This window comes from Ailuropoda melanoleuca, chromosome 12 (assembly GCF_002007445.2).
Source record: "Ailuropoda melanoleuca isolate Jingjing chromosome 12, ASM200744v2, whole genome shotgun sequence".
Classification (NCBI taxonomy): Eukaryota; Metazoa; Chordata; class Mammalia; order Carnivora; family Ursidae; genus Ailuropoda; species Ailuropoda melanoleuca.
This window is the reverse complement of record NC_048229.1, coordinates 24,386,669-24,414,015: the sequence shown is the minus strand read 5'-3', so window position 1 is coordinate 24,414,015 and position 27,347 is coordinate 24,386,669. Positions and strand designations below refer to the sequence as shown.

At 44.5% G+C, this 27,347-nt stretch overlaps 2 protein-coding genes across 3 annotated transcripts in view; both read right to left on the bottom strand.

Annotated features, from left to right (window-relative positions):
* LOC100466129 (zinc finger protein 256-like) overlaps positions 1–5,489 on the bottom strand; it is a 42,790-nt gene extending 37,301 nt beyond the window's left edge. Inside the window, exon 1 of one of the 2 annotated variants that reach the window (XM_034639361.1) lies at positions 5,367–5,489. The gene's annotated coding sequence lies outside the window, so the exon portion shown is untranslated. Of the gene's footprint in view, positions 1–4,690; positions 4,735–5,366 lie in introns of those variants that run through there. The other variant, XM_019793705.2, reaches the window with a different exon arrangement.
* On the bottom strand, positions 484–24,399 carry ZNF671 (zinc finger protein 671). The gene is made up of 4 exons (XM_034639394.1): positions 24,190–24,399; positions 6,232–6,358; positions 5,367–5,489; positions 484–4,761 (listed from the first exon to the last, which is right to left on the bottom strand). The coding sequence occupies exons 1-4, from the start codon at positions 24,220–24,222 to the stop codon at positions 3,554–3,556; spliced, it is 1,491 nt and encodes a 496-aa protein (XP_034495285.1). The 5' UTR covers positions 24,223–24,399; the 3' UTR covers positions 484–3,553.
* Positions 24,400–27,347: the final 2,948 nt, after the last annotated feature.

Genomic DNA, 27,347 nt, shown 5'->3' with positions numbered 1-27,347 from the left:
GTTAAGCGTCTGCCTTCGGCCCAGGTCGTGATCTCAGGGTCCTGGGATGGACACCCACATTGGGCTCTCTGCTCAGCAGGGAGCCTGCTTCTCCCTCTCCCTCTGCCACTCCCCCTGTTTGTGTGCTCTCTTTCCCTGTCAAATAAATAAATAAAATCTTAAAAGTTTAAAGACATCACTTTTAATCAACCACCTGAACATCTTTGATTTATTCTGAGATTTCTCCCCTCTCTTTTATTTATAGTTATCTTTCTTCTGAATCATCCTTACCTTTCCCCCAGCATTAAACCCCACTCAAGAGAGCTGAACAGAGATGCGTAACATCATGCCTCACATCATACCGTCTCCCCTTTTATCATGTCAATCAGCTGGCTCAGAGGGATGGCGATAGAAGGTATGGTATGGTATCATATCATACAGCCTGAACCACAGGCTGTAATCTACAGCTTTAAGAGCCTCTAGCTGCTTCTCGGATGCCTTTATTTTTGCAGAAAAGGCGGGGGGGGGGGGGCAGCCGAGGAACCACATTCTTGGCTGGCATCCCCTCAGTTCGTATTTGATTTGCGATCCATTCAGCCTGGACCTACAGACTCCAGGGCTCACTTATGTTTTTCCTCTGGTTTCTGAGTGTGGCACTTGTGCATACGCAACGCAGGGGTGGCCTGGAAACCAGCCTGTGAATGAAAATCCTTCTTCACCAGCCTCTTTCTTCCTGTGCAGTCTTTTTTTTTTTTTTTTAAAGTAGGCTCCACACTCAGTGCAGCGCTTGAACTCATAAACCTGAGATCAAGAATCACATGCTCTACCAACTGAGCCAGCCAGGCGCTCCCCTCTTAGTCATTATTATTTAAATTATGATCAGGGGTCATGTTAAATATCCCATTCTCATCACCAACTACAAACACTTCACAAGTATTGTAAGTGAAAATATTTGCAAGACTCCACAGAACATACTCACATGAGGTTTTCTTAAAAGCAAAGGATATAACATAGCAAGAGAAAGAAATGCAGGGCCATACTGGGGGTCAAAGATCCACGCGGTTTCCCAGATTCTTATTCACACACTCTTGTGATTCACTCCCAGATTAAGCCACAAATATGTGAATGAAGAACCTGGCTTCCAGAGAATCAGAAGACTCCAGTAGGAGTTTTTATGCCTTTCTGGTAACACAGTCAAGCCAGACTATCTAACAATTATGTCAACTGGAAACCATCAGCAACCAAACTGGGACTAGGTGTGGTCAGAAAATTTTTGGATATTAAACAATACATAATAAATCCCACAGCCCTTATCTTAGCAGATTGTCAAAAGATAGATACTCAGAAGTCCCTAGAAATAAAGTTAGAACTTTTTCAGTCCAATTTTAAACTAATTCTATCTTAGATGAAACAAATGCACAATATATCAAAATGTGGGGAATTCTGCTAACATAGTAGTTATAGGGAAACTTAAAAAATGACTATATTAAAAGGGAGTTCTCAAATAAATAACATAGTCTACCTTAAGAAAATAGGAAAAAGACAAATTAAATCCTATGGGCAACCCTATTTACTCCATCATCTCTCTCTCGTGCCTTGGGAGTAGTCCCGCCTCTGGCAGCATGAACTGGCAACTCAGGAAAGCTGTTTCTATGAGTCACCAAGAACACTAAGTCAGGATGCCTGGGTGACTCAGTCAGTTGACCGTCTTGCTTTCAGCTCAGGTCGTGATCCCAGGGTCCTAGGATCAAGTCCCTCATCAGGCTCCTTGCTCAGCAGGGAACCTGCTTCTCCCTCTGCCTGCCACTCCCCCTGCTTGTGCTCTCTCTCTCTGACAAATAAAAAAAAAAAAGAAAGAAAGAATATTGGATAAGTCACAAAAGCCACATCCCTGGAATCCTAGACCTCCCTTCTCAATCCATTTTCCTGCCGGCACAGCAACAGTTCCAACGTGAGGCATCTAGAGTCTAAGGGAATCCACAAATATTTAAGTTATTTGTCCTGCACGTGATCTTGGCCACAGGAGACAGCTCTGGAAGTCCTGAAAATTTCTGTACTCTTCTCATGCTGCTCCGCCAGAATATGGGAATACTATGAGCAGGTACCTTTCATGGGGCATCCTTCTAGTGCGCTGCAATCTCTCTAACTCCGTATTAATCACACGTTGTTTCTGTGTCCCTTATAGTTCCCACCTGGCTCCTGTAGGTCTTCCAGCCAGTGACACCTACTACTGAATTCTGAACTCAGGCTCCTTGCCAGGTACCAGAGGCCAGTCTCCTCTTAATAGTGCTTGGGGTATGAAACATTCCACAGGGACAAGGGACCAAACTCATTCTGCTTCCAGATGCACTGGAGGTTGTCACAACCAGCTCTCCACAGAGTTACTTATGGACCCACAAATTAAACTAGCACCCAAGTTGCCATGACAGGTCTGAGAGAGCTCCTAAGTCTTTCCTAGAGGACCTTGGGTAGCAATGCAAATTAGGCCAAACCTGGAGTGAGAGCTTTTCTCTGCCGTCACCATGTCCCCTCTGAGACATGGAAAACAGGGGATTCCCACAAACTTTATCTTTTTATGTTGGTAGAACAAAACTGTGTCCTCAACACACTCCACACAATGAGCAGAACCCTCCAGATTAAAAGTAGCTCAAAGAGGGGAACCTGGGTGGCTCAGTCGGTTAAGCATCTGCCTTTGGCTCAGGTCATGATCCCGGGACGCTGAGATCGAGCCCCGCATCAGGTGAACAGGGAGCCTGCTTCTCCCTCTCCCTCTGCCCACCCCCCTCAACCCCACTCGGGCTCTCTAATAAATAAATAAAATCTTTTTTAAAAAAAAATAAAAGTAGCTCAAAGAATAAGCCCTTTATGATTGTATAAACATGAGTGATGTGAGGCATGTGATTCCAGGGCTGGAGGCTATGAGACTGCACACATCCGCAACGAGCATCACACGAGACGAAAAAGTCCATCAAGATAAACCTTTGCAAGCTACCTGGAAAACCCATCTTGTGTGCTGATTTTTTCCATGCCTAACCAAGACAAAAGGGAGGAAACAAGGCCCCCCATGGGCCACGGAGTCCAATCATGGCTCCTTCTAGGGACTGTGGAGACAGCACAGGTCTGCCTGCCTAAGCATGCTGGAGTGACTAACACGCACTGTGGGACTCTGAGAGATGGTAATAGTGGGACAGCTTTTGCCACTGACAAAAGGACTTGGCAATTTACAATGTGCAACACAGCTCCTGACAGCACCTGACGTACCAGGCACTCACAAGGAACCTCCCTAGTACAGATGTTCAGATGTGTGAGGTACCACACCTGAAAGATGGCTCCGTCACAAAGCCTACTCTCAGAGCTTCACTCTGGGGAGAGCTGTCAGGCTGAACAAGGAGAGAGCACATTCCCTGTACTGCTGAGGCCTCTGTCCAGTGTGGATTTTCCAGTGCTGAATAAAGTTTGGTCCTTGGGTAAAGGCTTTCCGATGTCTGCTGTGCTCATAATCACTGCTAGGAATTCTCAAATGGACAATAAGTTGGGGCCCTTGGCTAAAGGATTTCCCACATCTGCTGCGGTATTAAGGCTTTTCTCCAGTATGAATCTTCTGATGGAGAACAAGTGTGTGTTTGCGGTTAAACTCTTTCCCACATTTGCTGCACACGTAAGGCCGTTCTCCAGTATGAACTTTCCAGTGCCGAATAAGATTTGGCCTCTGGGTAAAGGCTTTCCCACATCTGCTGCACTCAAAAGGATTTTCTCCAGAGTGAACTTTCTGGTGCTGAATGAGTTTAGAGATGCAGCTAAACGCCTTCCCACACCTGCTGCACTCGTAATCACTGCTATGAATTCTCCAGTGTACATTAAGGTGGGAACTTTGGCTAAAGGCCTTCCCACATTCACTGCACTCATAAGGCCTTTCTCCAGTGTGAGTCCTCTGGTGCAGAACAAGTGTGTGTTTGCGGCTGAACTCTTTCCCACATGTGCTACATACATAAGGCCTTGCTCCTGTGTGAACTTCTTGGTGTCTAATGAGGTTAGACTTACTACTAAAGAATTTTCCACAATTACTGCACTGATAGAGTCTTTCACCAGTGTGAACTCGCCTGTGTTCAATCAGGCCAGAGATTTGTCTAAAGAATTTCCCACATTCGCTGCACTCGTAAGGTCTTTCTCCAGTGTGTATGGTCTCATGTTTAAAAAGGTCACAGCTTTGACTAAAGAATTTCCCACATTTGTTGCACTCATAAGGCCTTTCGCCAGTATGGATTCTCTGGTGCCGTGTAAGTGTGTCTTTGCGGGTAAACAATTTCCCACATTCAATGCACTTGTGATGCCGCTGTCCAGGGCAAAGGGCTTCCCCAAGCCTGGGGTTCTTGTGGGGCTTCATTCTAATGTGGGGGACCTGGTGCTGAAGAAGGTCAGAGGTGGCTGGAAAGTCCATTCTACGCTCACTGTATGTATACGTCTTTTCTGGCACATAGAATCTGCAGCTTTTCACAGAGTCCCTGCCCTCATCTCTTCTGAAGGATTTCTCTGCAGCGTGGTGCTGATGGACATTTGCACTGAGCCAGAAATGCTTCCAACAGGCCCCACCCGTGTGTGGTTCCAGCCTGGCTTCTCCCCCCTGGTATTCAGTGAGATGTAAGATTTCTTTCAATATTGAGCCAGATATGTCACATGGCTGGGGCTTCAGACCTGCCACCGGAGTCCTGACCTGTGACACTCCTTCTAAAGAAACACTCTGCTCAGAGAACGTAGCCTCATCCTCCACTGCACACCAACAACCTGAAAGCAGAGAAGTTCTGTTGACATGAATGTTAGACTTCCGGGGAGGGGCGACCCTACTGTTATTGTGTGTACGACACACCTGGGAGTACCTCAGTGGGACAGTTCACAGGACAAGAGAGGTAGGGAAAGGTTGAGGAAGGGGTTGCAATGCAGAACTGGGTCTCTGAAGGTCACTGAATGAAGGGAGTCTCCTAAAGACAAGGATATGTGGATGGAGTACACCAAATGGCTTCCAGTAGAAATCTGGCTGTCAGAGAGGTGGATGCTGTGCAGAAGGGCCCGTGCAGGCCCAGGAAGATCCACTTACAAGTGTACAGCTGGTGCTCAAGGATTATTTAAGGGTATGTGTGCATCTCCTGACACGTTAAGTGTAGGCCAATTCTGCAGAACAATGCAGGGGGGCAGCCTGGGATCAGGGCAGATAGAAGATGGCAAGGGGCTAGAAGTCTGACAGGAGATAAGCTGCAATGTCAAGAATGGGGAAGGATGGGGAGAAATACTGTGGACCTACCAGGCTTGATGCTGAACACTGGTGTGAAAAGTTAGTACTGCTAGTTTTGAGCCCAACCTTGATATCATGCCTTTCCCTCAAATCCACTCACCAGGTCCAAGTCCCTTCTGAGCCTCTCTTTCTGTGGCTGGGGTCATATCCACCTGATCAGGCATCCGGGGATCTTCCCTTTGCTCCAGTTGGGTGACTAAGTGTGATCTGGAGGATGCAATTCCTAAGAGAGACACAGGACAGGTGAACAGCCACTACTGGCCAGAGCAACGCATCCTATGACACTCTTTAGGTTAAAAACAAAACAAAACAAAAACCTTGGGGAGGGGGAGAGTGCCTGGGTGGCTCAGTTGGTTGAGTGTCTGACTCTTGGTTTCAGCTCAGGTAACGATCTCAGGGTCATGGGATCGAGCCCCAAGCTGGGCTCTGCACTCAGCGTGGACTCTGCTTGGGATCCTCTCCCTCTCCCTCTCCTTCTGCCCCTCACCCTGCTCATGTTCTCTCTCTGTCTAAAATGAATAAATAAAATCTTTAAAATTTTTTTTTAAAAACCTTGAAGGAAGGTTTTGAAGGAACTGCACACAGGTCCCCATAAGTAGTAACTATGTGAGTGCCTGTAATTCCTGGTACAATTAAGCCCCAGAAAATGTCCGCTAGAGAAGGGAAGCAGAACCTTGGGCACAGAGGTGCCATAATTCTGGACAGGTTCACCAGCCCCACAAATGACCAAGACCATGGGATCCATTGGGCAAACCACACCTTGTGACTCCCAAACCCTTCGCTGCATGGCTTGAGGACTAGCTGACTCAGAGATGCGAACGCTCCATACAGCACAAACTGGGCACCCACAGCACCTACTCCAGGAAACCTGGCAGGGAGGCAGTGCCTAGGATCTGACCATGGGAAGGACAGAGCAGCCCCTGGAGAAAAAGAGAAAGCAGATGGGAATGGCATGCAGACCTTACCCAGTGAGGCTAAAAGTGCAAAGTTCTCCAGCATCACATCCTGATATAAAAGTCTCTGAGAATCATCAAGGAGCATCCATTCTTCCCGGGAGAAGCACACGAACACGTCCTCAGAGATCACACAGACCTGCAATGACATGGCCATCAAGGTCCAGGAAAGTCTCTTAACTGAGTATCCCCACTCTTTCTACCCACAACAATGTCATGCTCACCCACTTCCCCACTTGCCAGCCAATCCCCTGGGGGTACCCTAAATCATGCGTGGGCTCACTGTTCTCATGGAAGCCCCCAGTGATGGGCCTGCAGGACCATCAGTTCCCACTCACGCCTCTCGTGCATATCACTTCTCAGGCCACCCCTCCCTCACAGCTTCAGCTACCCACCACGGTTCTCCACGTTGTCCATATACTCAATTTAATTACACACATAAAGTCCCTTTTGCCATGTGAGGTACCATATCCAGAAGTTCAAGGGGTTAGAACATGGACGGCTTTGGGAGGTGATTAGTTTATCTGTTATACACATGCTGTGTCCTTCTTATCTCCACCTAATCCCCTGAACATCCACTTGACAACTGACATCCCCGGTTCAGTTGACGGCCGCAGCACGTTCACAACTTTGAGTCATCTCTGCCTCCCCACCTTCCCTCTCACAATGCACTTCAGCAAACAAAACAGGCCCAGTAAAGACAGTTGTACCTGGTATGAATTCCTAAACTTAAATGTGTTTGTGTATCTTTTCATAGGTCTCATAGCCTCCTGGGTTCCCCCTTCCATTGACCACTCATGTTTTGCCCATTTAGACTAGAGTCTTATTTCTTTTTTTTTTTAAGATTTTATTTATTTATTTCACAGAGACAGAGACAGCCAGCGAGAGGGGGAACAGAAGCAGGGGGAGTGGGAGAGGAAGAAGAAGGCTCCCAGCAGAGGAGCCTGATGCAGGGCTCAATCCTAGGACTCTGGGATCACGCCCTGAACCAAAGGCAGACGCTTAACGACTGAGCCACCCAGGCGCCCCTATAGTCTTTGCTCCAATTAATACTGTTTCTTTGTATGGACTACTTGTTGATCCCTTCACAATTTTAGACATTGGAGATATCCTCTCTCAACTTTTTTTCCCCTAAATTCCAGTACAATTAACAAAGTGTTATATTAGTTTCATGTGGACAATATAGTGATTCAACAATTCTACACATTACTCAGTGCCCATCATAAGTGTACTAATTCCCTTCAGCTTTTCCACCCATCCCCAACCCACCTCCCATCTGGTAACCACATTTGTTCTCTATATTTAAGAGTCTTGTTTCCTGTTTCATTTTTTCGCATTTGTCTGTTTTCTTTCTTAAATTCCACATATGATTGAAATCATATGGCATTTGTGTTTCTCTGACCAATACCATTTAGCATTATACCTCAAGATCCAAACACATTAACACATGTGGCAAAGTTTCAGTCTATTTTATGGCTGAATAATATTCCTTTGGAGATATATATTTATCACTTTGCCAGCTTGCATTCCCACCGACAGTGCACAAGGGATCCTTTTCTTCCACATCCTCACCAACACTTGTTGTTTTGTGTGTTTTTGAATTTAGCCACTCTGACAGATGTGAAAGCTCATTGTGGTTTTTTTTTTAATGATTTTTTTATTATATTATGTTAGTCACCATACAGTACATCCCCAGATTCCGATGTAAAGTTCGATGCTTCATTAGTTGTGTATAACACCCAGTGCACCATGCAAAACGTGCCCTCCTTACTACCCATCACCTGTCTATCCCAATCCCCCACCCCCCTGCCCTCGGAGGCCCTCAGTTTGTTTCTCATAGTCCATAGTCTCTCATGTTTCATTCCCCCTTCTGATTACCCCCCTTTCTTTATCCCTTTCTTCCCCTACCGATCATCCTAGTTCTTATGTTCCATAGATGAGAGAAATCATATGATAATTGTCTTTCTCTGCTTGACTTATTTCACTTAGCATTATCTCCTCCAGTGCCGTCCATGTTGCAGCAAATGTTGAGAATTCGTTCTTTCTGATAGCTGAGTAATATTCCATTGTATATATGGACCACAGCTTCTTAATCCAGTCATCTGTTGAAGGGCATCTCGGCTCCTTCCATGATTTGGCTATTGTGGACAATGCAGCTATGAACATTGGGGTGCATATGGCCCTTCTCTTTACTACGTCTGTATCTTTGGGGTAAACACCCAGTAGTGCAATGGCTGGGTCATAGGGTAGTTCAATTTTTAACTTTTTAAGGGACCTCCACACTGTTTTCCAGAGTGGCTGTACCAACTTGCATTCCCACCAACAATGTAGGAGGGATCCCCTTTCTCCACATCCTCTCCAACAATTGTTGTTTCTTGCCTTGTCTATCTTTGCCATTCTAACTGGCGTAAGGTGGTATCTCAGTGTGGTTTTGATTTGAATTTCCCTGATGGCTAATGATTTTGAACATTTTTTCATGTGTCTGTTAGCCATTTGTATGTCTTCATTGGAAAAGTGTCTGTTCATATCTTCTGCCCATTTTATGATTTGTTTATTTGTTTCTCGTGTATTGAGTTTGAGAAGTTCTTTGTAGATCTTGGATACCAGTCCTTTATCTGTGGTGTCCTTTGCAAATATATTCTCCCATTCCGTGGGCTGTCTCTTAGTTTTTTTGACTGTTTCCTTGGCTGTGCAGAAGCTCTTTATCCTGATAAAGTCCCATAAGTTCATTTTATCTTTTATTTCTCTTGCCTTTGGAGATGTGTCGTGAAAAAGGTTGCTCTGGCCGATGTCATAGAAGTTGTTGCCTATGTTCTCCTCTAGAATTTTGATGGATTCCTGTCTCACATTGAGGTCTTTCATCCATTTGGAGTTTATTTTTGTGTATGGTGTGAGAGAGTGGTCAAGTTTCATTCTTTTGCATGTAGCTGTCCAATTTTCCCAGCACCATTTATTGAAGAGACTGTCTTTTTTCCACCGGATGTTTTTTCCTGCTTTATCAAAGATTAGTTGCCCAAAGAGCCGAGGGTCCATTTCTGGGTTCTCTATTCTGTTCCATTGGTCGATGTGTCTGTTTTTGTGCCAGTACCATGCTGTCTTTGTGATCACAGCTTTGTAGTACAGCTCGAAATCCGGCATTGTGATGCCCCCAGCTTTGTTTTTCCTTTTCAACAGTTCCTTGGAGATTCGGGGCCTTTTCTGGTTCCATACAAATTTAAGGACTATTTGTTCCAGTTCTTTGAAAAATGTCCTCGGTATTTTGATCGGGATAGCATTGAAAGTGTAGATTGCTCTGGGTAGTATGGACATTTTAACTATGTTAATTCTTCCAATCCATGAGCATGGAATATTTTTCCATCTTTTTATGTCTTCCTCAATATCTTTCAAAAGTGATCTATAGTTTCTAGCATATAGGTCCTTTACGTCTCTGGTTAAGTTAATTCCAAGGTAACGCATGGTTTTTGGTGTTATTGTAAATGGGATGGATTCCCTAATTTCTCTTTCTTCAGTCTCGTTATTCGTGTATAGAAATGCAACTGATTTCTGGGCATTGATTTTGTATCCTGCCACCTTACTGAATTGTTCTATAACTTCTAATAGTTTGGGAGTGGATTCCTTTGGGTTTTCCATATAGAGTATCATGTCATCTGCAAAGAGAGACAGTTTGACTTCTTCTTTGCCGATTTGGATACCTTTGATCCCTTTTTGTCTTCTGATTGCTGTTGCAAGGACTTCTAGTACTATGTTGAATAATAGTGGCGAGAGTGGGCATCCTTGTCGTGTTCCTGATCTTAAGGGAAAGGCTTCCAGCTTTTCCCCATTGAGAATAATGCTTGCAGTAGGCTTTTCATAGATGGCTTTTATGAGATTGAGAAATGTACCCTCTATTCCTACACTCTGAAGGGTTTTAATCAGGAAAGGATGCTGTATTTTGTCAAATGCTTTTTCTGCATCAATTGAGAGGATCATATGGTTCTTGAGTCTTTTCTTGTTGATATGATGTATCACATTGATTGATTTGCGAGTGTTGAACCATGCTTGCATCCCAGGTATGAATCCCACTTGGTCATGATGGATAATCCTTTTAATGTACTGTTGGATTCTATTAGCAAGGATCTTGTTGAGGATTTTGGCATCCATATTCATTAGAGAAATCGGTCTGTAATTCTCCTTTTTGAGGGGGTCTTTGCCTGGTTTGGGGATCAAGGTAATATTAGCCTCATAGAATGAGTTTGGTAGCTTTCCTTCTGTTTCTATTTTTTGAAATAGCTTTAGGAGAATAGGTATTATTTCTTCTTTGAATGTTTGGTAGAATTCCCCAGGAAAACCGTCTGGGCCTGGAGTTTTATTATTTGGAAGGTTGTTTATCACTGACTCAATTTCTTCATAGTTAATTGGCCTATTTAAGAAATCTATTTCTTCCTGTTTCAGTCTTGGTAGTTTATAGGTTTCCAGGAAGGCCTCCATCTCTTCCAGATTGTTTAGTTTTTTGGCATATAGCTGTTGATAAAAGTTTCTAATAATCCTTGCAATTTCAATGGTGCTGGTCGTGACCTCTCCCTTTTCAGTCATAATTTTAATAATCTCAGTCCTTTCTCTTTGTTTTTGGACAAGTTTTGCCAGTGGTCTATCAATTTTATGGATTCTCTCAAAGAACCAGCTTCTAGTCCTGTTGATCTGCTCTACTGTGGTTCTGGTCTCTAATTCATTGATTTCTGCTCTAATCTTGGTCAACTCCTTCCTTGTCAGTGGGTTAGGCCTGTCCCTCTGTTGCTGTTCCAGTTTCTTGAGGTGAGAATATAGAAACTGCATTTTAGATTTTTCTATTCTTTTGAGTGAGGCTTGGATGGCTATGTATTTCCCCCTTAGGACTGCCTTTGCAGTATCCCATAGGTTTTGGACCGTTGTGTATTCATTCTCGTTGGTCTCCATAAATTGTTTAATTTGTTTTTTGATTTCCTGGTTTATCGAGTCATTCTTGAGCAGGATGGTTCTTAGCCTCCAAGTGTTTGAGTTTCTTCCAGGTTTTTCCTTGTGGTTGAGTTCCAATTTCAGAGCGTTGTGGTCTGAGAATATGCAGGGGATAATTTCAATCTTTTGGTATTGGCTGAGACCTGTTTTGTGTCCCAGAGCATGATCTATTCTTGAGAATGTTCCATGGGCATTTGAATAGAATGAGTATTCTTTGGTTCTGGGGTGTAGTGTTCTATATATATCTATGAGGTCCAACTCGTCGAGTATGGCATTCAAAGCCTTTGATTCTTTGCTTAGTTTTTGCCAGGGTGTTCTGTCTATTTCTGATAGTGGGGTGTTGAGGTCCCCTACTATTACTGTGTTCTTATCTATATGTCTCTTTATTTTGGTTAAGAGTTGGCTTGTGTATCTTGCTGCTCCCCTGTTGGGGGCATATATATTAATAATTGTCATATCCACTTGTTGAATACTTCCTTTAAGAATAATATAGTGCCCTTCTGTATCTCTCTCTATGGCCTCTAGTTTAAAATCCAGTCTATCTGATATGAGAATTGCTACTCCAGCTTTCTTTTGAGGTCCATTTGCGTGGAAGATGGTACTCCATCCCCTTACTCTAAGTCTGAATGCATCTTTGGGTTCAAAATGAGTCTCTTGTAGACAGCAAATGGATGGGTCATGTCTTTTTATCCAATCTGCAACCCTGTGGCGTTTTATGGGAGAGTTTAAGCCATTTAGATTGATAGAGATTATTGACAGATATGATTTTAATGATGCCATTTCTCTTTAAAGTCTTTGTATCGGTTGTGACTTGCTGCTCTGTATCACTCTTGGGGCCTTTTTACCTTTATAGAGCCCCCCTTAATATCTCCTGTAGGGCTGGTTTCGTGGTTACGAAATTGGTTAATGATTGGCGATTTTGGAACGTCTTTATTTCTCCATCAATTCTGAATGACAGCTTTGCTGGATAAAGGATCCTTGGCTGCATGTTTTTCTCTGAAAGAGCTTTAAAAATGCCCCCCCAAGCCTTTCTCTCATTCCAGGTCTCTGTAGACAGGTCTGACGTAATCCTGATACCTTTGCCTTGGTACGTGAGAAATTTCTTTGCCCTGGCCGCTTTCAATACTGTATCCTTGGATCTAATATTTGCGAATTGCACTATGACATGCCGTGGCGTAGGTTTGTCCTGGTTGAGCTTGGATGGGGTCCTCTCTGCCTCTTGGACACGAATGCTTGTTTCCCTTGCTAGATTAGGGAAGTTTTCAGCTACAATTTGTTCAAATATCTCTTCTAGACCTCTGTTTTTCTCCACCCCTTCAGGGATGCCGATGATTCTGACATTGGATCGTTTCATAGAGTCAGTAATCTCCCGTAATCTACATTCGTGGGCGTGGATTTTTTTAAGACCAGCTTCTATTTTCGTTTTTTCTTCTACTAACCCATCCTCCAATTCGCTAACGCGTTCCTCTGCCTCGGTGACCCTGGCCGTCAGAGCCTCTAGTTTTGACTGTATTTGGCCCATAGAATTTTTAATTTCTGTCAGATTCGCTCTCATTTCTGCCCTTAGGGATTCTATATTCTCAGCAACGCTTTCTCTGATGCTTTTTTCAAGTTTACTCATCATCTTGACCATTGTTGCTCTGAATTCCATTTCTGATAATTGGGATACATCCATATGTATTAATTCTGTGGCCGAGGCCAATTCTGTGGCAGAGGCCACAGACTCATTATCTTTTCTTTGCTGGGGGGGACTTCTCCTTCTCGTCATTCTGATGAAGAGAGATTGCAGGGTTGTCCAGAGCCCAAGTGTTGACTGGGACCCAGGCCGTGCGCCCTTGTTTTATAGAGATCTTAGGGATGTGGGCTTCTTCCTTAAAGAGTTTATTTATTTATTTGAGAGAGAGAGAGACAGTCAGCAAGAAAGGGAACCCAAGCAGAGGAGTGGGAGAGGAAGAAGCAGGTTCCCGGTGGAGAAGCCCGATGAGGGACTCCTTACGGAGCGTTGTGATCACACCCTAATCCGAAGACAGGTGCTTGGTGACTGCGCCACTCAGGCGCTCCGGGTTGTGGGCTTCTTGATTTTTCAGCCTGCCTTCTGGGGGAGGGGCCTGCCTGCCGGTACTCAGAAAACCCTGTTTGGGTAGAGTCTCTGTGTCCCTTGCGAGGGGGGATGGGGATGGGCACCCTGTGAGCCGGTATTTCCGGGCTTTTGTTCTCTGGCGGCTTTCCCTGGCGGTTTGCTATGCCTCTTCTGAGAGAGCAGCAGCGGCTGAAATTCAGCCTCTGTCACAGAACAGAGGGATTGCGGCCCGTTCTCCACTGATGTTCTGGCCACTTTAACTCTGTTTTGGTTGGTGCTGCTCAACCCTGCAGCATCTCAGGCTGTGTGCCCCACACCCGGCATCCCAGCCCTCACTTCCAGGGCTGGCGCGTCTCTGTTCTTTGTGTTTCTAAGCCTGCCAGCCGCCAGCAGCCTGCCGCCCCGCGCCCGCTCCCTGAGCTCCCGGTCTTAGTCTGGATCCAGTGAGCACACCGGAGTTCCGTGAGATGCTTGGTGGCGCGCGCTCCCAGCTCACGGTCTCAGTCTGCTGTCTCAAGGGTGCGGGTCTGTGGTCCGCCCGCTCCCTGGTGCAGGTGGCCTGCCAGTCGCCAGCTGCCCCGCGCGCTCACGGAGCTACCGGTCTCGGTCTGCTGTCTCGCGGGTGCCATCCGCGGTCCACCCGCTCCCCTGTGCAGGTGGCCTGCCAGCTGCCAGTCGCCAGCCACCCCGCGCACGCTCCCAGAGCTCCCGGTCTCAGTCTGATGTCTTGCGGGTGCTGTCCGCAGTCCGCCCGCTCCCCCGTGCAGGTGGCCCACCAGCCGCCCCGCGCGCGCTCCCAGAGCTCCCAGTCTCAGTCTGGATCCAGTGAGCACACCAGAGTTCCGTGAGATGCTTGGTAGCACGCGCCCCTGGCTCACGGTCTCAGTCTGCTGTCTCAAGGGTGTGGGTCCGCGGTCTGCCCGCTCCCCCATGCAGGTGGCTACCGCTTCCTGGGGCCCGGACATGGCGGCTCCCTCACCCTTCCGTTTATCTTCCGATATCTGTGCACGGTTTCACGGCTCCCTGCTTTGTACCTCAAGACTCAGCGCTGGAGATGTTCATTTGTAGAGATCCAGATGTATCTTCCTGCGTCTCAGGCTGATTCCGTGGATGTTCAGGCTGGTCTGGTACCTATCCAACTCGACTCAGGGGACCGGCTGAAAAAGAGGTCCTCTACTCCTCCGCCATCTTAACTCCTCCCCCACCTCATTGTGGTTTGGTTTTCATTTCCCTGATGATGAGTGATGTTGAGCATCTTTTGATGGGTCTGTTGACCATTTGGATGTCTTTTTTGGAGCAACGTCTGTTCATGTCTTCTGCCCGTTTTTTAACTAAATTAATTGATTTCTGGTGTTGAGTTGTGTTAGTTCTTTATATACATATTATTATCTATATATACTAATCCTTTATTGGATATACCATTTTTAAATATTTTGTCCCACTCAGTAGGTGGTCTTTTGTAGTTCCACATCGTACAAATTTTAGGTTTGTTTGTTCTAGTTCTGTGAAAAATGCTGTTGTTATTTTAACAGGGATTGCATTAAATGTGTACATTGCTTTAGGTAATAGGGAGATTATAACAATATTTACTCTCCCAACCCATGAGCATGGAACACCTTCCTATTTGTGTCAGTCATCTTCACTTTCATCAGTGTTTTATAGTTTTCATAGTACAGGTCTTTCACCTCTTGGTTAAGTAGATCCCTAGGCATTTTGTTATTTTTGGTGCAATTATAAATGGGATTGTTTTCTTAATTTCTCTTTATGGCACTTCATTATTAGTGTATAAGAATGTAATAGATTTGTATCCTCTGACCTTAGTGAATTCATTTGTCAATTCTAGTAGTTTATTGGACAAGTCTTCTGGGTTTTCTATAGAGTATCATATCCTCTGCAAATAGTGCAAGTTTTACTTCTTCCTTACCAATTTGGCTGCCTTTCATTTCTTTTTGTTGTCTGATTGCTTTGGTTAGGACTTCCAGTAATAACGTTGAATAAAAGTGGAGACATCCTTGTCTTGCTCCTGATCTTAGGGGGAAAGCTGCCAGTTTTTCACCACTAACTATGTTAGCTGTGGGTTTTTCATATGGTCTTTATCATGTTGAGGTATATTTCCTCTAAACCTACTTTGTTGAGGGTTTTTATCAAGTGGATGTTGCATTTTGTCAAATGCTTTTTCTATATCTATTCAAAGGATCATGTGGTTTTTATCCTTTCTCTTGTTATGATGTATCACACTGATTGATTTGCAAATATTGAACCACCTTGCATCCCAGGAATAAGTCCCACTTGATTGTAGTGAATAATTTTTTTAATGTTTGGCTGGATACAGTTTACTAGTATTTTCTTGAGAATTTTTTCACCTATGTTCAGAGATATTGGCCTGAAGTTCTCTTTCTTTGTAGTGTCTTTATCTGGTTTGGGTACCAGAATAATACTAGCCTCATAAAATGAATTTGGAAGCTTTCCTTCCTCTTCTGTTTTTTTGAATAGTTTAAGAAGAGTAAGTATTAACTCTTCTTTCAATGTTGGGCAGAATTCACCTGTGAAGCCATCTGGCCCTAGACTTTTTTGTTTATTTATTTATTTGACAGAGGGAGAGAAAGAGCACAAGCAGGGGGAACAGCAGGTAGAGTGAGAGTGAGAGGCAGGCTTCCCTGCTGAGCAAGGAGCCCAACACGCGGCCCGATCCTGGGATTCCAGGATCATGACCCGAGCTGAAGTCAGAGGTTTAAATGACTGAGGCTCCCAGGCGCCCCTGTTTGGAGATTTTTTTTTATTACTGATTCAATTTCATTGCTGGTAATCAGTGAGTTCAAATTTTCTATTTCTTCCTGATTCAGTTTGGGGAGGTTATATGATTCTAGTAATTTATCCATTTCCTCTAGATTATCCAATTTGTTGGCATATAATGTTACATAATATTCCTATAATCCTTTGTATTTCTGTGGCGTTGGTTATTTCTCCTCTTTCATTTTTGATTCTGTTTGAGTCCTCTCTTTTTAATTTTTTTTGAAGATTTTATTTATTTGAGAGAGAGAAAGAGCACGAGCAGGGGGAAGGGCCAGAGGGAGCGAGAGAAGCAGACTCCCTGGTGAGCAGGGAGCCAGACGTGAAACTCTATTCCAGGACCCTGGGATCATGACCTGAGCCGAAGGCACATGCTCAACTGACTGAACCACCCAAGCGCCCCTCTTTTTAATTTTTAATTTAATTTTATTTTTGATGAGTGTGGCTAAAGGTTTATCAGTTCTGTTCATCTTTTCAAAGCAGCTCCTGGTTTCACTGACCTGTTCTATTTTTAGTTTCTATTGTATTCCTGCTCTAATTTTTATCATTTCTTTCCTTATACTGGTTTGGGTTCTGTTTGTTCTTCTTTTTCTAGCTCCTTTAGGTGTAAGGTTAGGTTGTTCGAGATTTTTCTTGCTGCTTGAGGTAGGCCTGTATTGGTATACAATTCCCAATTAGGACAGCTTTTGCTGCATCCCAAAGATTTTGGACCATTGCATTTTCAATTTCATTTGTCTCCATGTATTTTGTTATTTCTTCTTTGACTTCTTGGTTGACTGATCCATTGCTTAGTAGGATGTTATTTAACCTCCATGTATTTGTGGGTTTTTTGTTTTTTTTTTTAAAGATTTTATTTATTCATTTGAGAGAGAGAGCACAAGCAGGGGGAGAGGCAGAGGGAGAGGGAGAAGCAGATTCCCCGCTGAGCTGGGAGCCCGACATGGGACTAATTCCCAGGACCTGGAGATCATGACCTGAGCTGAAGGCAGACACTCAACCATCTGAGCCACTCATTTGTGGCTTTACAGACTTTTTTTGTATTTGTGTTCTCATATTTGTGTTCTTTACAGATATTTTCTTGTGGTTTATTTCTAGTTTCATAGCATTGTGGTCAGAAAAGATGCATGGTATGACTTTAACCTTTCTGAATTTGTTGAGACTTGCTTTGTGGCCTACCATGATCTATTCTGGATAGCGTTCCACACGCACTTGAGAAGAATGTATATTCCGTTGTTTCAGGATGGGATGTTCTGAATATATGTTAGATACATCTGGTCCAACGTGTCATTCAAAGTCACTGGTTCCTTGTTGACTTTGTTTGGATGATCTGTCCATCAATGTAATTAGGGTGTTAAAGTCCCCTACTATTATTGTATTACTATCAATTACTCCCTTCATGTTTGCTATTGGCTGCTTTATGTATTTGGGTGTTAACATGTTGGGTTCATAAATAATTAAAATTATTATATCTTGTTGGATTGTTCTCTTTATAATTCTACAGTGCCCTGCTTTGTTTCGTTACAGTCTTTGTTTTAAACCCTATTTTGTCTGACATAAGTACTGGTATCCTGGCTTTCTTTTCATTTCCATTTACATGATGAGTGCTTTTCCATCCCTTCCCTTTCAATCTGCATGTATTTTTGGGTCATAAGTAAGTCTCTTGTAGGCAGTATATAGATGGGTCTTGCTTTTTAACCCACTCCATCATCCTATGTCTTTTGACTGAAGCATTTGGTCTATTTACATTCAAAGTAATTGTTGATAGGTATGTACTTACTGCCATTTTGTTACTTGTCTTGTGATTATTTTTGTAGTTCTTCTCTGTTCCTTTCTTCCCTTGCTTTCTGCTCTCATTGTTTTCTGGCTTTCCTTAGTGATATACTCAGATTTCTCCCCCCTTCCTTTTTTTGCATATCTATTACTGGTTTTTGATTTGTGGTTTCCATTAGGTTTGTATATAATATCTTATGCATGTAACAGTCTATACTAAGCTGACAGTCACAAGTGTGAACCATTCTTTAATCCTCTTCCCCCACCCCACATTTTAAGTCTATGGTGTTGTACTTTACAACCTTTTGTGAGTCCCTTTAACAATTTTTATAGATACACTTAATTTTACTGTGTTTGGTCTTCCTACTTTTCTTACTCCTGCTTAGTCTTTCCTTTCCACTTAAAGAATCCCTTTTAACATTTCTTGTAGGGCTGGTTCAGTGGTCGTATTCCTTATGAAGAAAAGGTTCTGTAGTGTCCTGCAGTGCAGTGTTGCCTTTTCACCAGAACCTGGTGCTACAGCGGTGTCCCCTATGTGTGTTATGTGCACCCTACTGTTATGGCTGAGCCACTTTTGCCTTCAGTTCAGTAATTTGCAATGTCGCTCTGCCTGTTGTGGGCAGGGTTTGGTACCTGTATTGTTAATGGGGCAGTCTGGGGCCACCCTTGGGCTTGAGTTGAGTCAGACCAGGCATTTGACAGAGCTGCAGTCACACTGAACAGCAGGGCACTCTGTGTTGTCCTGAGAGGACTTCACTGGTGGGCATAGCCTGCAATTAGCCCAATGTCTGCTCCCAACCAGGTGCTGGGGCCACAGTCAAACTGTTGTGTGTGGTTATCTTCCCTTCTCCCCAGGACTGAAGTCACTTTGCAGTAGTGCTGGCCCTTGTCCAGACTCCTTGCACACTGCCATGCTTGTAGCGCCTCTTTTGACAGAGTGCTGCAGAAGGGGTGTTGGAGGGGTAGGTCTGCTGGAGAACACGAGCATGTTAGCAAGGTACGTGATGTTCTGCTTCTGAGAGAGGACCTGAAGTCACACTGGAGAACTCCTGCAGAGTGGGGTCCACAGGAGAGCATGACACCCATGGTACTAGCAAGGTTTTCACTGGTCTGCTATGGCAGGGGACCTACAGCCACTCTGGACAGACTCCAGTAAGGCTGGATTAGAGAGGGTGGGGTGTGCCAGTGGCAAGTAAATGAAGAGAGTTCATTCTGTGGTAGTTTCTGCAGGTGTCCATGTATCTAGCCTAGGGGTGCAGGGTAAGGAAATGGCATCTGACAACTCCTTTATTCTTGGAGAAGTCTCCTTAAAATCCCTGCCCCTCCAGCACATGTTCTGAAACAAGCAAATAAATCTCCTTTCAGTTTCCATCAGGCATTTTTCAAACTGCTGCTTCTATGCTGTATCTCAGTGGGGCTGTTTTTATGCTGTCTCTTTAAGGTCAGGGACTATTTCCTATCTCCCTCCAAGGCCACTGAGTTTTAAAGTTTTAGGTGTTAAGCATTCCTGATTTTAAGAATTCAAGAAGTTAAGCCTTTCTGGTTTTCAAAGCCAAATATTATGGGTATTAGTTTTCCTACTGTGGGTTCCTGGTGTCCAGGGTACCTGGTGTGGGGTCTGCTCCTCTTCCTTCTCTGTGCCTGCAGTGTCCCTCCCTCCCATAGTCACTCAGGTTGTGACCTTGAGGTCAAGGTATCGAGCTCCACGTCAGGCTCCGCACTCAGCACAGAGTCTGCTTGAGATTCTCTCTCCCTTTCCCTCTGCCCCTCCCACTTGTATGTGGTTTCTCTTTCACTTCTCTCTCAAATAAATAAATGAATCTTCAGGAAAATTAAAAATAAAAATTTTAAAGAATTTTTGAAGGCTTATTCTTATGTACGAATACATTTAGCATTCTTGCATCTTCTTGATTAAATTACTTATCTAATATTTTATTTATTTTTTTTTTAAGATTTTCTTTATTTATTCGACAGAGATAGAGACAGCCAGTGAGAGAGGGAACACAAGCAGGCGGAGTGGGAGAGGAAGAAGCAGGCTCATAGCGGAGGAGCCTGATGTGGGGCTCGATCCCATAACGCCGGGATCACGCCCTGAGCCGAAGGCAGACGCTTAACCGCTGTGCCACCCAGGCGCCCCTATCTAATATTTTAAATGTCCCTATGTTATCTTTGGTAATACTACTTTCTCTGAAGCTGACAATTTCTTAGATCAATATAATCAGTACAACCCTCTTATTAGTATTTGTGCCTTATTTCATTCCATTCCTTTTAGCTTTTGTCTATTTTTCTAATGAAGGCTCATTTATTACAGACTGTACAGACTTTGCCTATGTATTTAATACAGTCTGACAATCTCTCTTTTTAATTACACTATATAAAACATTTAAAGTAAAAAACTGAACAGAATTGTGGGTACAAATGTGTAAATTACTTGCTCTTGCCTATCCTCTCAGAAAGAGATAAATCAAACAAAAAATAAGCATACAGGTGATATTAAGAATACAATATTCAAAAAAGAATGTAACATTCACAAGACATTCATCTTGGTTTTACATCACTGAACATTTAAACACTTACATTCACTAAGGCAAAAATAAATCAGATTAAATACAGATTAAAAGTTTTCTGAGGGGCGCCTGGGTGGCACAGCCGTTAAGCGTCTGCCTTCGGCTCAGGGCGTGATCCCGGCGTTATGGGATCGAGCCCCACATCAGGCTCCTCCGCTATGAGCCTGCTTCTTCCTCTCCCACTCCCCCTGCTTGTGTTCCCTCTCTCGCTGGCTGTCTCTATCTGTGTTAAATAAATAAGTAAACTCTTTTAAAAAAAAAAAGTTTTCTGAATTCTCAATGGACATAGGTATATATTTATTTACTAGGTCAGTGTGATAGTGTGATTCACAAGAAATACATATTTGAGGGGCGCCTGGGTGGCACAGCGGTTAAGCGTCTGCCTTCGGCTCAGGGCGTGATCCCGGCGTTATGGGATCGAGCCCCACATCAGGCTCCTCCGCTATGAGCCTGCTTCTTCCTCTCCCACTCCCCCTGCTTGTGTTCCCTCTCTCGCTGGCTGTCTCTATCTCTGTCAAATAAATAAATAAAATCTTAAAAAAAAAAGAAATACATATTTGATCTTCGTCCCTGTTTCTGGCACAGAGCTCCCAAAACTGTCGGTATTTCCTAAGTGATGAGGAAAAGATGTCTTTTCTTTTGTTAATGAGGTGACCTTAGGAAGGCATTTAAGGATGAGGGTTGGTTGCCAGGAGAATCAACCATGTGATTGGAGGGCTGAAACTTTTAGTCCTACCTCCTGACCTCTGGAGAGAGCTGAATGGCTGGAGACTGAGTTCAATCAATCACTAACTGCTGAGGATTTAATCAATCGTGCCCATATAATAAAGCTTCCATAAAGCCCCAAAACCACCCCCAAAGGGTTCAAAGAGCTTCTGGTTGGTGAAGGAGTGGAGATTCAGGGAGAGTAGTGCATTAGGAAAGGGCATGGAAGCTCTGTGCTCTTTCCCCATACCATGCCTTATGCATCTCTTCATATGGCTGTTTCTGAATTATATCCTTTTATAATATATCATTAATCTATTAAGTAAAATGTTTCCCTGAGTTCTGTGAGCCACTCTAGTAAATTAATCAAACCCAGGGAGGGGCGTCATTGGAACCTCCAATCTATAGCCAGTTGGTCAGAAACAGAGGTGATAACATGGGTGTGTGACTGGTGTCTGAAGGGGGAAGGGCAGACAGTCTTACAGGACTAAACACTTAACCTGTGAGATCTGATGGTATTTCCCGGTAAATAGTGTCAGATTTGAACTGAACTGTAGGATACCCAGGTGGGTCAGAGAATTGCGACTTGGTGTGGGGTAAACCCACCCCTACACACTGGAATTGGTGTGGTCATAATCTTACACAGACTTTCACAAATAGGGTTCCATAAGAGAACTGGTTCCTACATAAAATAATTTCAGTGAATACTGTCTTAAAAACCCCATGGGGGGGGCATGGAAGGGGAGGCCTGAGTGGCTCAGTCAAGCATCTGCCTTGGGCTCAGGTCATGATCCCAGGGTCCTGGGATTGAGTCACACCTGGGCTCCTTGCTCAGTGGGGAGCCTGCTTCTCCCTCTGCCTGCTGCTCACCATGCTTGTGCGCTCTCTCTGACAAATAAATAAATAAACCTTAAAAACAACAACAACATGGAAGGTACATGCCTAGGAGCAGTCTAAATGCATGGAAGAAAAATCAACTCATTAACTATAATGGATTCTTCAGGACATAAATGCTTAATTCTCTTATGAAATCAATTTGATAGGGGATACAAAGTGAGAATAATCTAGGAATTTAGATATTCCGAACTTTTTCCACTGGCTATTTTGCAGTTCAAGAAGGAAACCAGAATCTATACCTCAAAATATGAATCTCTGACATAAAAATTATTTTGAACTGAAGATAATCACGAAATAGCAAACAGAAAAAATCTCCCTTTTCTGCCCAAAAGCAGGATATAAATTCTCCATTTACTGGAGATAGATCCTTACCAAAGACTGGCACCAAAGGAATCTGCAAACAAATCATACATCAGTTTCCTCCCATGTGTTTACCTTCCCACAGTCTCCTGCTTTTGGAAATCTAACACAACTTTTCTTCCTGTCATTTCTCTACAAACTTATTGTTCTTTGTTGAAAATGCTCTATCAACTGGAATTCTGAGCCACCATTTTGAGTTACTTTTGATTTAGGTTTCTCCCATCTGTGTTGCATACATAAATAAACTATCTTTCTCTTGTTAGTTTCTTGAGTCCCAGCTAATAATATGTAAACCTGTCTTTTACGCTGAAACTAATGTAACTTTGTGTGTCAATTATACTTCCATTAAAAGAAAAAGAATCCAAGCTAAGATGGTTAGAGTTTTGCCTCCACTACACACTCATAAAAATCACATATAGGGCATGTGAGCAGAAACACCTCTTATGCTGGAACAACTTATAATATGAGGAATGCTTTGGTAGGAACTTCCTGTGAGGCAAGATGCCCCCAAAGAGTTCGTCCATGGAAAATTTTAGTCAAAAACATAAAGAGGCTGGGACAATCTATCATATGCTATTTGAGGTATTTTGTCTTGTTAAGACTGAGTGAGGTGGAATCACTCTTAGCACTGGAGGAGCTTTTCAATGTGTGTTTCCCTTAGGCCAGGGTGTTCAAAATTGAAGGTGAGGTCATCAGACAGTAGCGATTTTACAGCACCCCGACCTTTGTGGGTCACCATCCCATACCAGGATCCTCATGCCCTACAGCCTTCTCTTCATGCAGACACTGGGCAGAATCCTTTCAAATGCCAGGACTCCATCTTTCTGGTGGGAAGTGCCAGGAATGCCCACGCTTTCTCCCTTACCGCCCTCCCCCCCGCAACAGTCCTCCCCTTTCACACCAGGGACCATTTAAAATAACGTACTTATGGGGCACCTGGCTGGCTCAGTCGGTGGAGCACAGGGCTCTTGATCTTGGGGTTGTAAGCTCCAGCCCTATGTTGAGTGTAGAGATTAAAAATCTTTAAAAATTAAAATAAAATAAAATAAAATAAAGTAACTGCGACCCCCAATCTGATCTCCAGGCCCTGACCTAGTCCAGACCACTATTCTCACCCACAACACAGCCGGTTCTCCCAGAACACTCCACCTTCCATCCCAGATCCCCATGTGACACTTCTATCCCAAGACATCTCAGAATCAACCATGTCCAAAACTCAACTTACGATCCCTCTGAAACCTCCCTACATCGACTTCCCGATTTCCATTTTCAAGACGTCCATGAAAATCAACGGAACATCAAAAATTAAAGACTTGGTTTTTCACTCTTTACTCTCAATCACACCCACATGTGATGCAGCAGTAACTACGGCTGGTTATATCTTTAAAATCTATCCAGAATCTGACCACTTCTTCCCTGTCTTCTGGCACTACTCTGGTTCACCCACCATCAGAACATTTTTGGGAGTCCGTTGCACTAGCCTACTTTACTGGTCTCCAAGAATCCACATTCATATACCACGCCCCAAACTAATCTGTTTTGCTCTGCGGGAAAATGTGGCTATCTTTTTAGTCCCCACTCATATCAAATCCTTCTTCTATTCAAAACCCCTATAGCTCCCAGAGTCCTCGCAATGCGAGCGGCGCCGCCTCACGCTCTCTGTCCCCTGAGGTCAGCATCCTCCGCCTCAGGCGCCCCTCCAGCCTTTGCACCAGCCGGCCCCTCACTCACCGGGACCCCGCCCGCCGGCGCCTTCGTGTCCGGAACACCCGGGGCTGGCTCAAGCTTATAGGGTTTGGGCGTGGGGAGGGCGGCGGGACGAGCGTTTACCTGAGCCGGGTCCGTGGGCGCGGCCGCCGCCATCGGACTCGGTGGGCGGAGCGGGGTCGCGGAGAGGTCCAGGTCTAGGTCGGGAAGGCAAACACGGCCGTCCCAAGTCTCGCCCCCGCCGCGGGGCCACGGTGCGCGCCGCCGACGCCGAGGCTCCGACTAGCCTCCGTGAAACGGAGACAACTCCCCCACCCCCCCCGCCCCAACCTCCGGCCTAAACAAGCAATCAAAAGCTCCGGCTTGCGTAGATCCTGGCCAATGCAAGGAGGATGCCGGAAGTCCCGCCCAGCCGCCTTTCGCACTCATGGAGACGCCCCCCTCCTGGGCCTTCATTGGACTGCGGCGCTTAGGCTTCTGGGTAATGTAGTTCTTCATGAGCTACAGGTACCAGTAAGTGGCCCTGCGCGGAGGTTCCTGGGAAAAGCAAGGGACCACGGCGAAGGGCGTGGTCAGTGGTACGCCCTACTCCTCGAGGATGGGGTGGGACTTCTCCTTAGAGACCCGCATGCAGATTTCGTGAAGTGTACTGTGGACCAATCACAGATGTTTGTAGACATACTATTTCATATGTTCCCCAAAGCTACAAAATCAAATGGACACACGCCACCATTAAGTCTCTCCGTCCACTCGTATCTGGGAGCCAGTAACAATTACCTTGCTGGTTTTTAAATAACATATTGAATGGCGTTTTAAGATCAGTTTTGCAAACTTCAGTTCTGGTTAGGGACAAGAGAGAAAAGACTCCAGACAGGGCTACGGAGTGGAAGGAAAAAAAAAAAGGATGTTGAGCACCCATGAAATCAGTGGACAAATTTCCTCAGAAAACTTTTCTCCTGCTTGTATAATCAGTAACTGTATCAACCCAGCGAGGGGCACTTTTTTCCCCAGATAATATTTCTTATTCCATATCCTAAGATAGAATTACTTTTAAGATCTGAGGCCGCTCTGAAAAGGATCACAACCATTTGAATGCCATTTTCTTCTGTACAGCGTCTGTCAAACGTTTGAGACACCATGAGGTCATGTCCTCCTGTGAATTACCATTTCACGTGTTATTTTATTTTTTTATTAAAGATTTTATTTGTGGTGCCAGGATGGCTCAGTTGGTTGGGTGTCTGCCTTGGGCTCAGGTGGTGATCCCTGGGTCCTGGGATCCAGCCCTGCATCGGGCTCCCTGCTTAACGAGGAGTCTGCTTCTCCCTCTCCATCTGCCCCCCAATTGTGCTTTCTCTCTAGCACTCTTTCTCTAATAAATAAATAAATCTTTAAAAAAAAAAAAGATTGCTGCTCAAACACAAAGCGGGTTCCTGACTTAAAAAAAAAAGGATTTTATTTACTTATGAGAGATAAAGTGAGAGAGCAGGAGGAGGAACGGAGGGAGAGGGACAAGCCGACTCCATGCTGAGTGCAGGGCTCACTCCCAGGACCCAAAAATCATGACTTGAGCTGAAGGCAGATGCTTAACTGACTGAGCCACCCAGGTGCCCCTCACGTGTTATTTTAGGTAGGTTTCAGCAGGGAGTTGAGATTATCATTGAAAAAATTTCTGAATCCTGAAGTGTGAGAAATGAAAGAATGAAGCTCAGCACCTAGCTGTATTGGAATCTTGACCACAGTCAAAGCTTTGTCTACAGGTCCTCCCTCCTGCTCCTCCTCCCTGTCCCCCTGCTCCTGCTGCTGCTTCTCTTTTTCCATTCCTGGAAACATGGAGCAATTGGAGGAAGAGATAAAGAGGGTATTTAGACAAGGTCAGAATGGTAAAAATCAATAGCAAAACTTGTTGTCAGGGTAATTCATTGCTCTCATATATATGTTCAATGAGCAACTACTAGGTTTTAGGCACTGTCTTAATTGCATGAGGCACATCATGAGAGGGGTTTCCAGGAGTTCTCTATAATATAGGACATGTTCTACCTTCAATGATTTTTGTTCTGCATTCTTCATTGACACTGTCAGGATGCCTGAAGTGTTTTATATTCAGCTTTTCTCAATAAACTACCAAAATTCAGCAGTTAGATCTATTTTCCCACCACTGTAATTGACACTACACAGTTAAATGACAACACTATTGAGGCACCTGGGTGGCTGTGGCTCAGTCAGTTAAGCATCTGCCTTCGGTTCAGGTCATGAACCCAGGGGCCTGGGATCAAGCCCCACGTTGGGCTAGCTGCTCAGCAGGAAGCCTCCTTCTCCCTCTCCCTCTGCCTTCTGTTCTGCCTGCATGTGCTCTCTCTCTGTCAAATAAATAAACAAATAAATAAATAAAATCTTAAAATAAATGACAACACTAGTTGAAAATCCTATCTCTACAAATAAAGATCAAGACAATTCCTGGAGCAACTGTCTGGCTCAGTCTGTAGAGCATGTGACTCTTGATCTCAGGATCATGATTTCAAGCCCACATTGGGTGCAGAGCTTACTTAAAAAACAAAAAACGAAGAGACAATTCCTTACGATTTGTCCTGCAAGATAGGCTAAGGGAAGATCAATAGATGGCATTTAGAATTTGAAATTCTTGGGGCGCCTGGGTGGCACAGCGGTTAAGCGTCTGCCTTCGGCTCAGGGCGTGATCCCGGTGTTATGGGATCGAAGCCCCACGCCAGGCTCCTCCGCTGCGAGCCTGCTTCTTCCTCTCCCACTCCCCCTGCTTGTGTTCCCTCTCTCGCTGGCTGTCTCTATCTCTGTCAAATAAATAAATAAAATCTTAAAAAAAAAAATAGAATTTGAAATTCTTATTTTCAAATTCAAGAGAAAAAAAAGTGGGGCACCTGGGTGCCTCAGTCAGTGACGCATTTGCCTTTGGCTTAGGTCATGATCTCATGGGTCCTGGGCTTGAGCCTGGTGTTGGGCTCCCTGCTCAGCAGGGTGTCTGTTTCTCCCACTCCCGCTGCCCCTTCCACCGTCTGCACTTTCTCACACATGTTCTCTCTCTCTTTTTTTTTAAGATTTTATTTATTCGGGGGCGCCTGGGTGGCACCGCGGTTAAGGGTCTGCCTTCGGCTCAGGGCGTGATCCCGGCGTTGTGGGATCGAGCCCCACATCAGGCTCCTCCGCTATGAGCCTGCTTCTTCATCTCCCACTCCCCTTGCTTGTGTTCCCTCTCTTTCTGGCTGTCTCTGTCTCTGTCAAGTAAATAAATAAAATCTTTAAAAAAAAAA

What these genes read in the sequence shown, in the direction of transcription:
- ZNF671 (XM_034639394.1), bottom strand. Translation starts at nt 24,222, where the DNA reads ATGGCGGCGGCCGCGCCCACGGACCCGGCTCAG. An exon ending in CGCCCACGGACCCGGCTCAG is followed by an intron (nt 6,359 to 24,189) that starts GTAAACGCTCGT and finishes ATGTCATTGCAG; the next exon opens with GTCTGTGTGATCTCTGAGGA. An exon ending in TGCACTTTTAGCCTCACTGG is followed by an intron (nt 5,490 to 6,231) that starts GTAAGGTCTGCA and finishes TGTCTCTCTTAG; the next exon opens with GAATTGCATCCTCCAGATCA.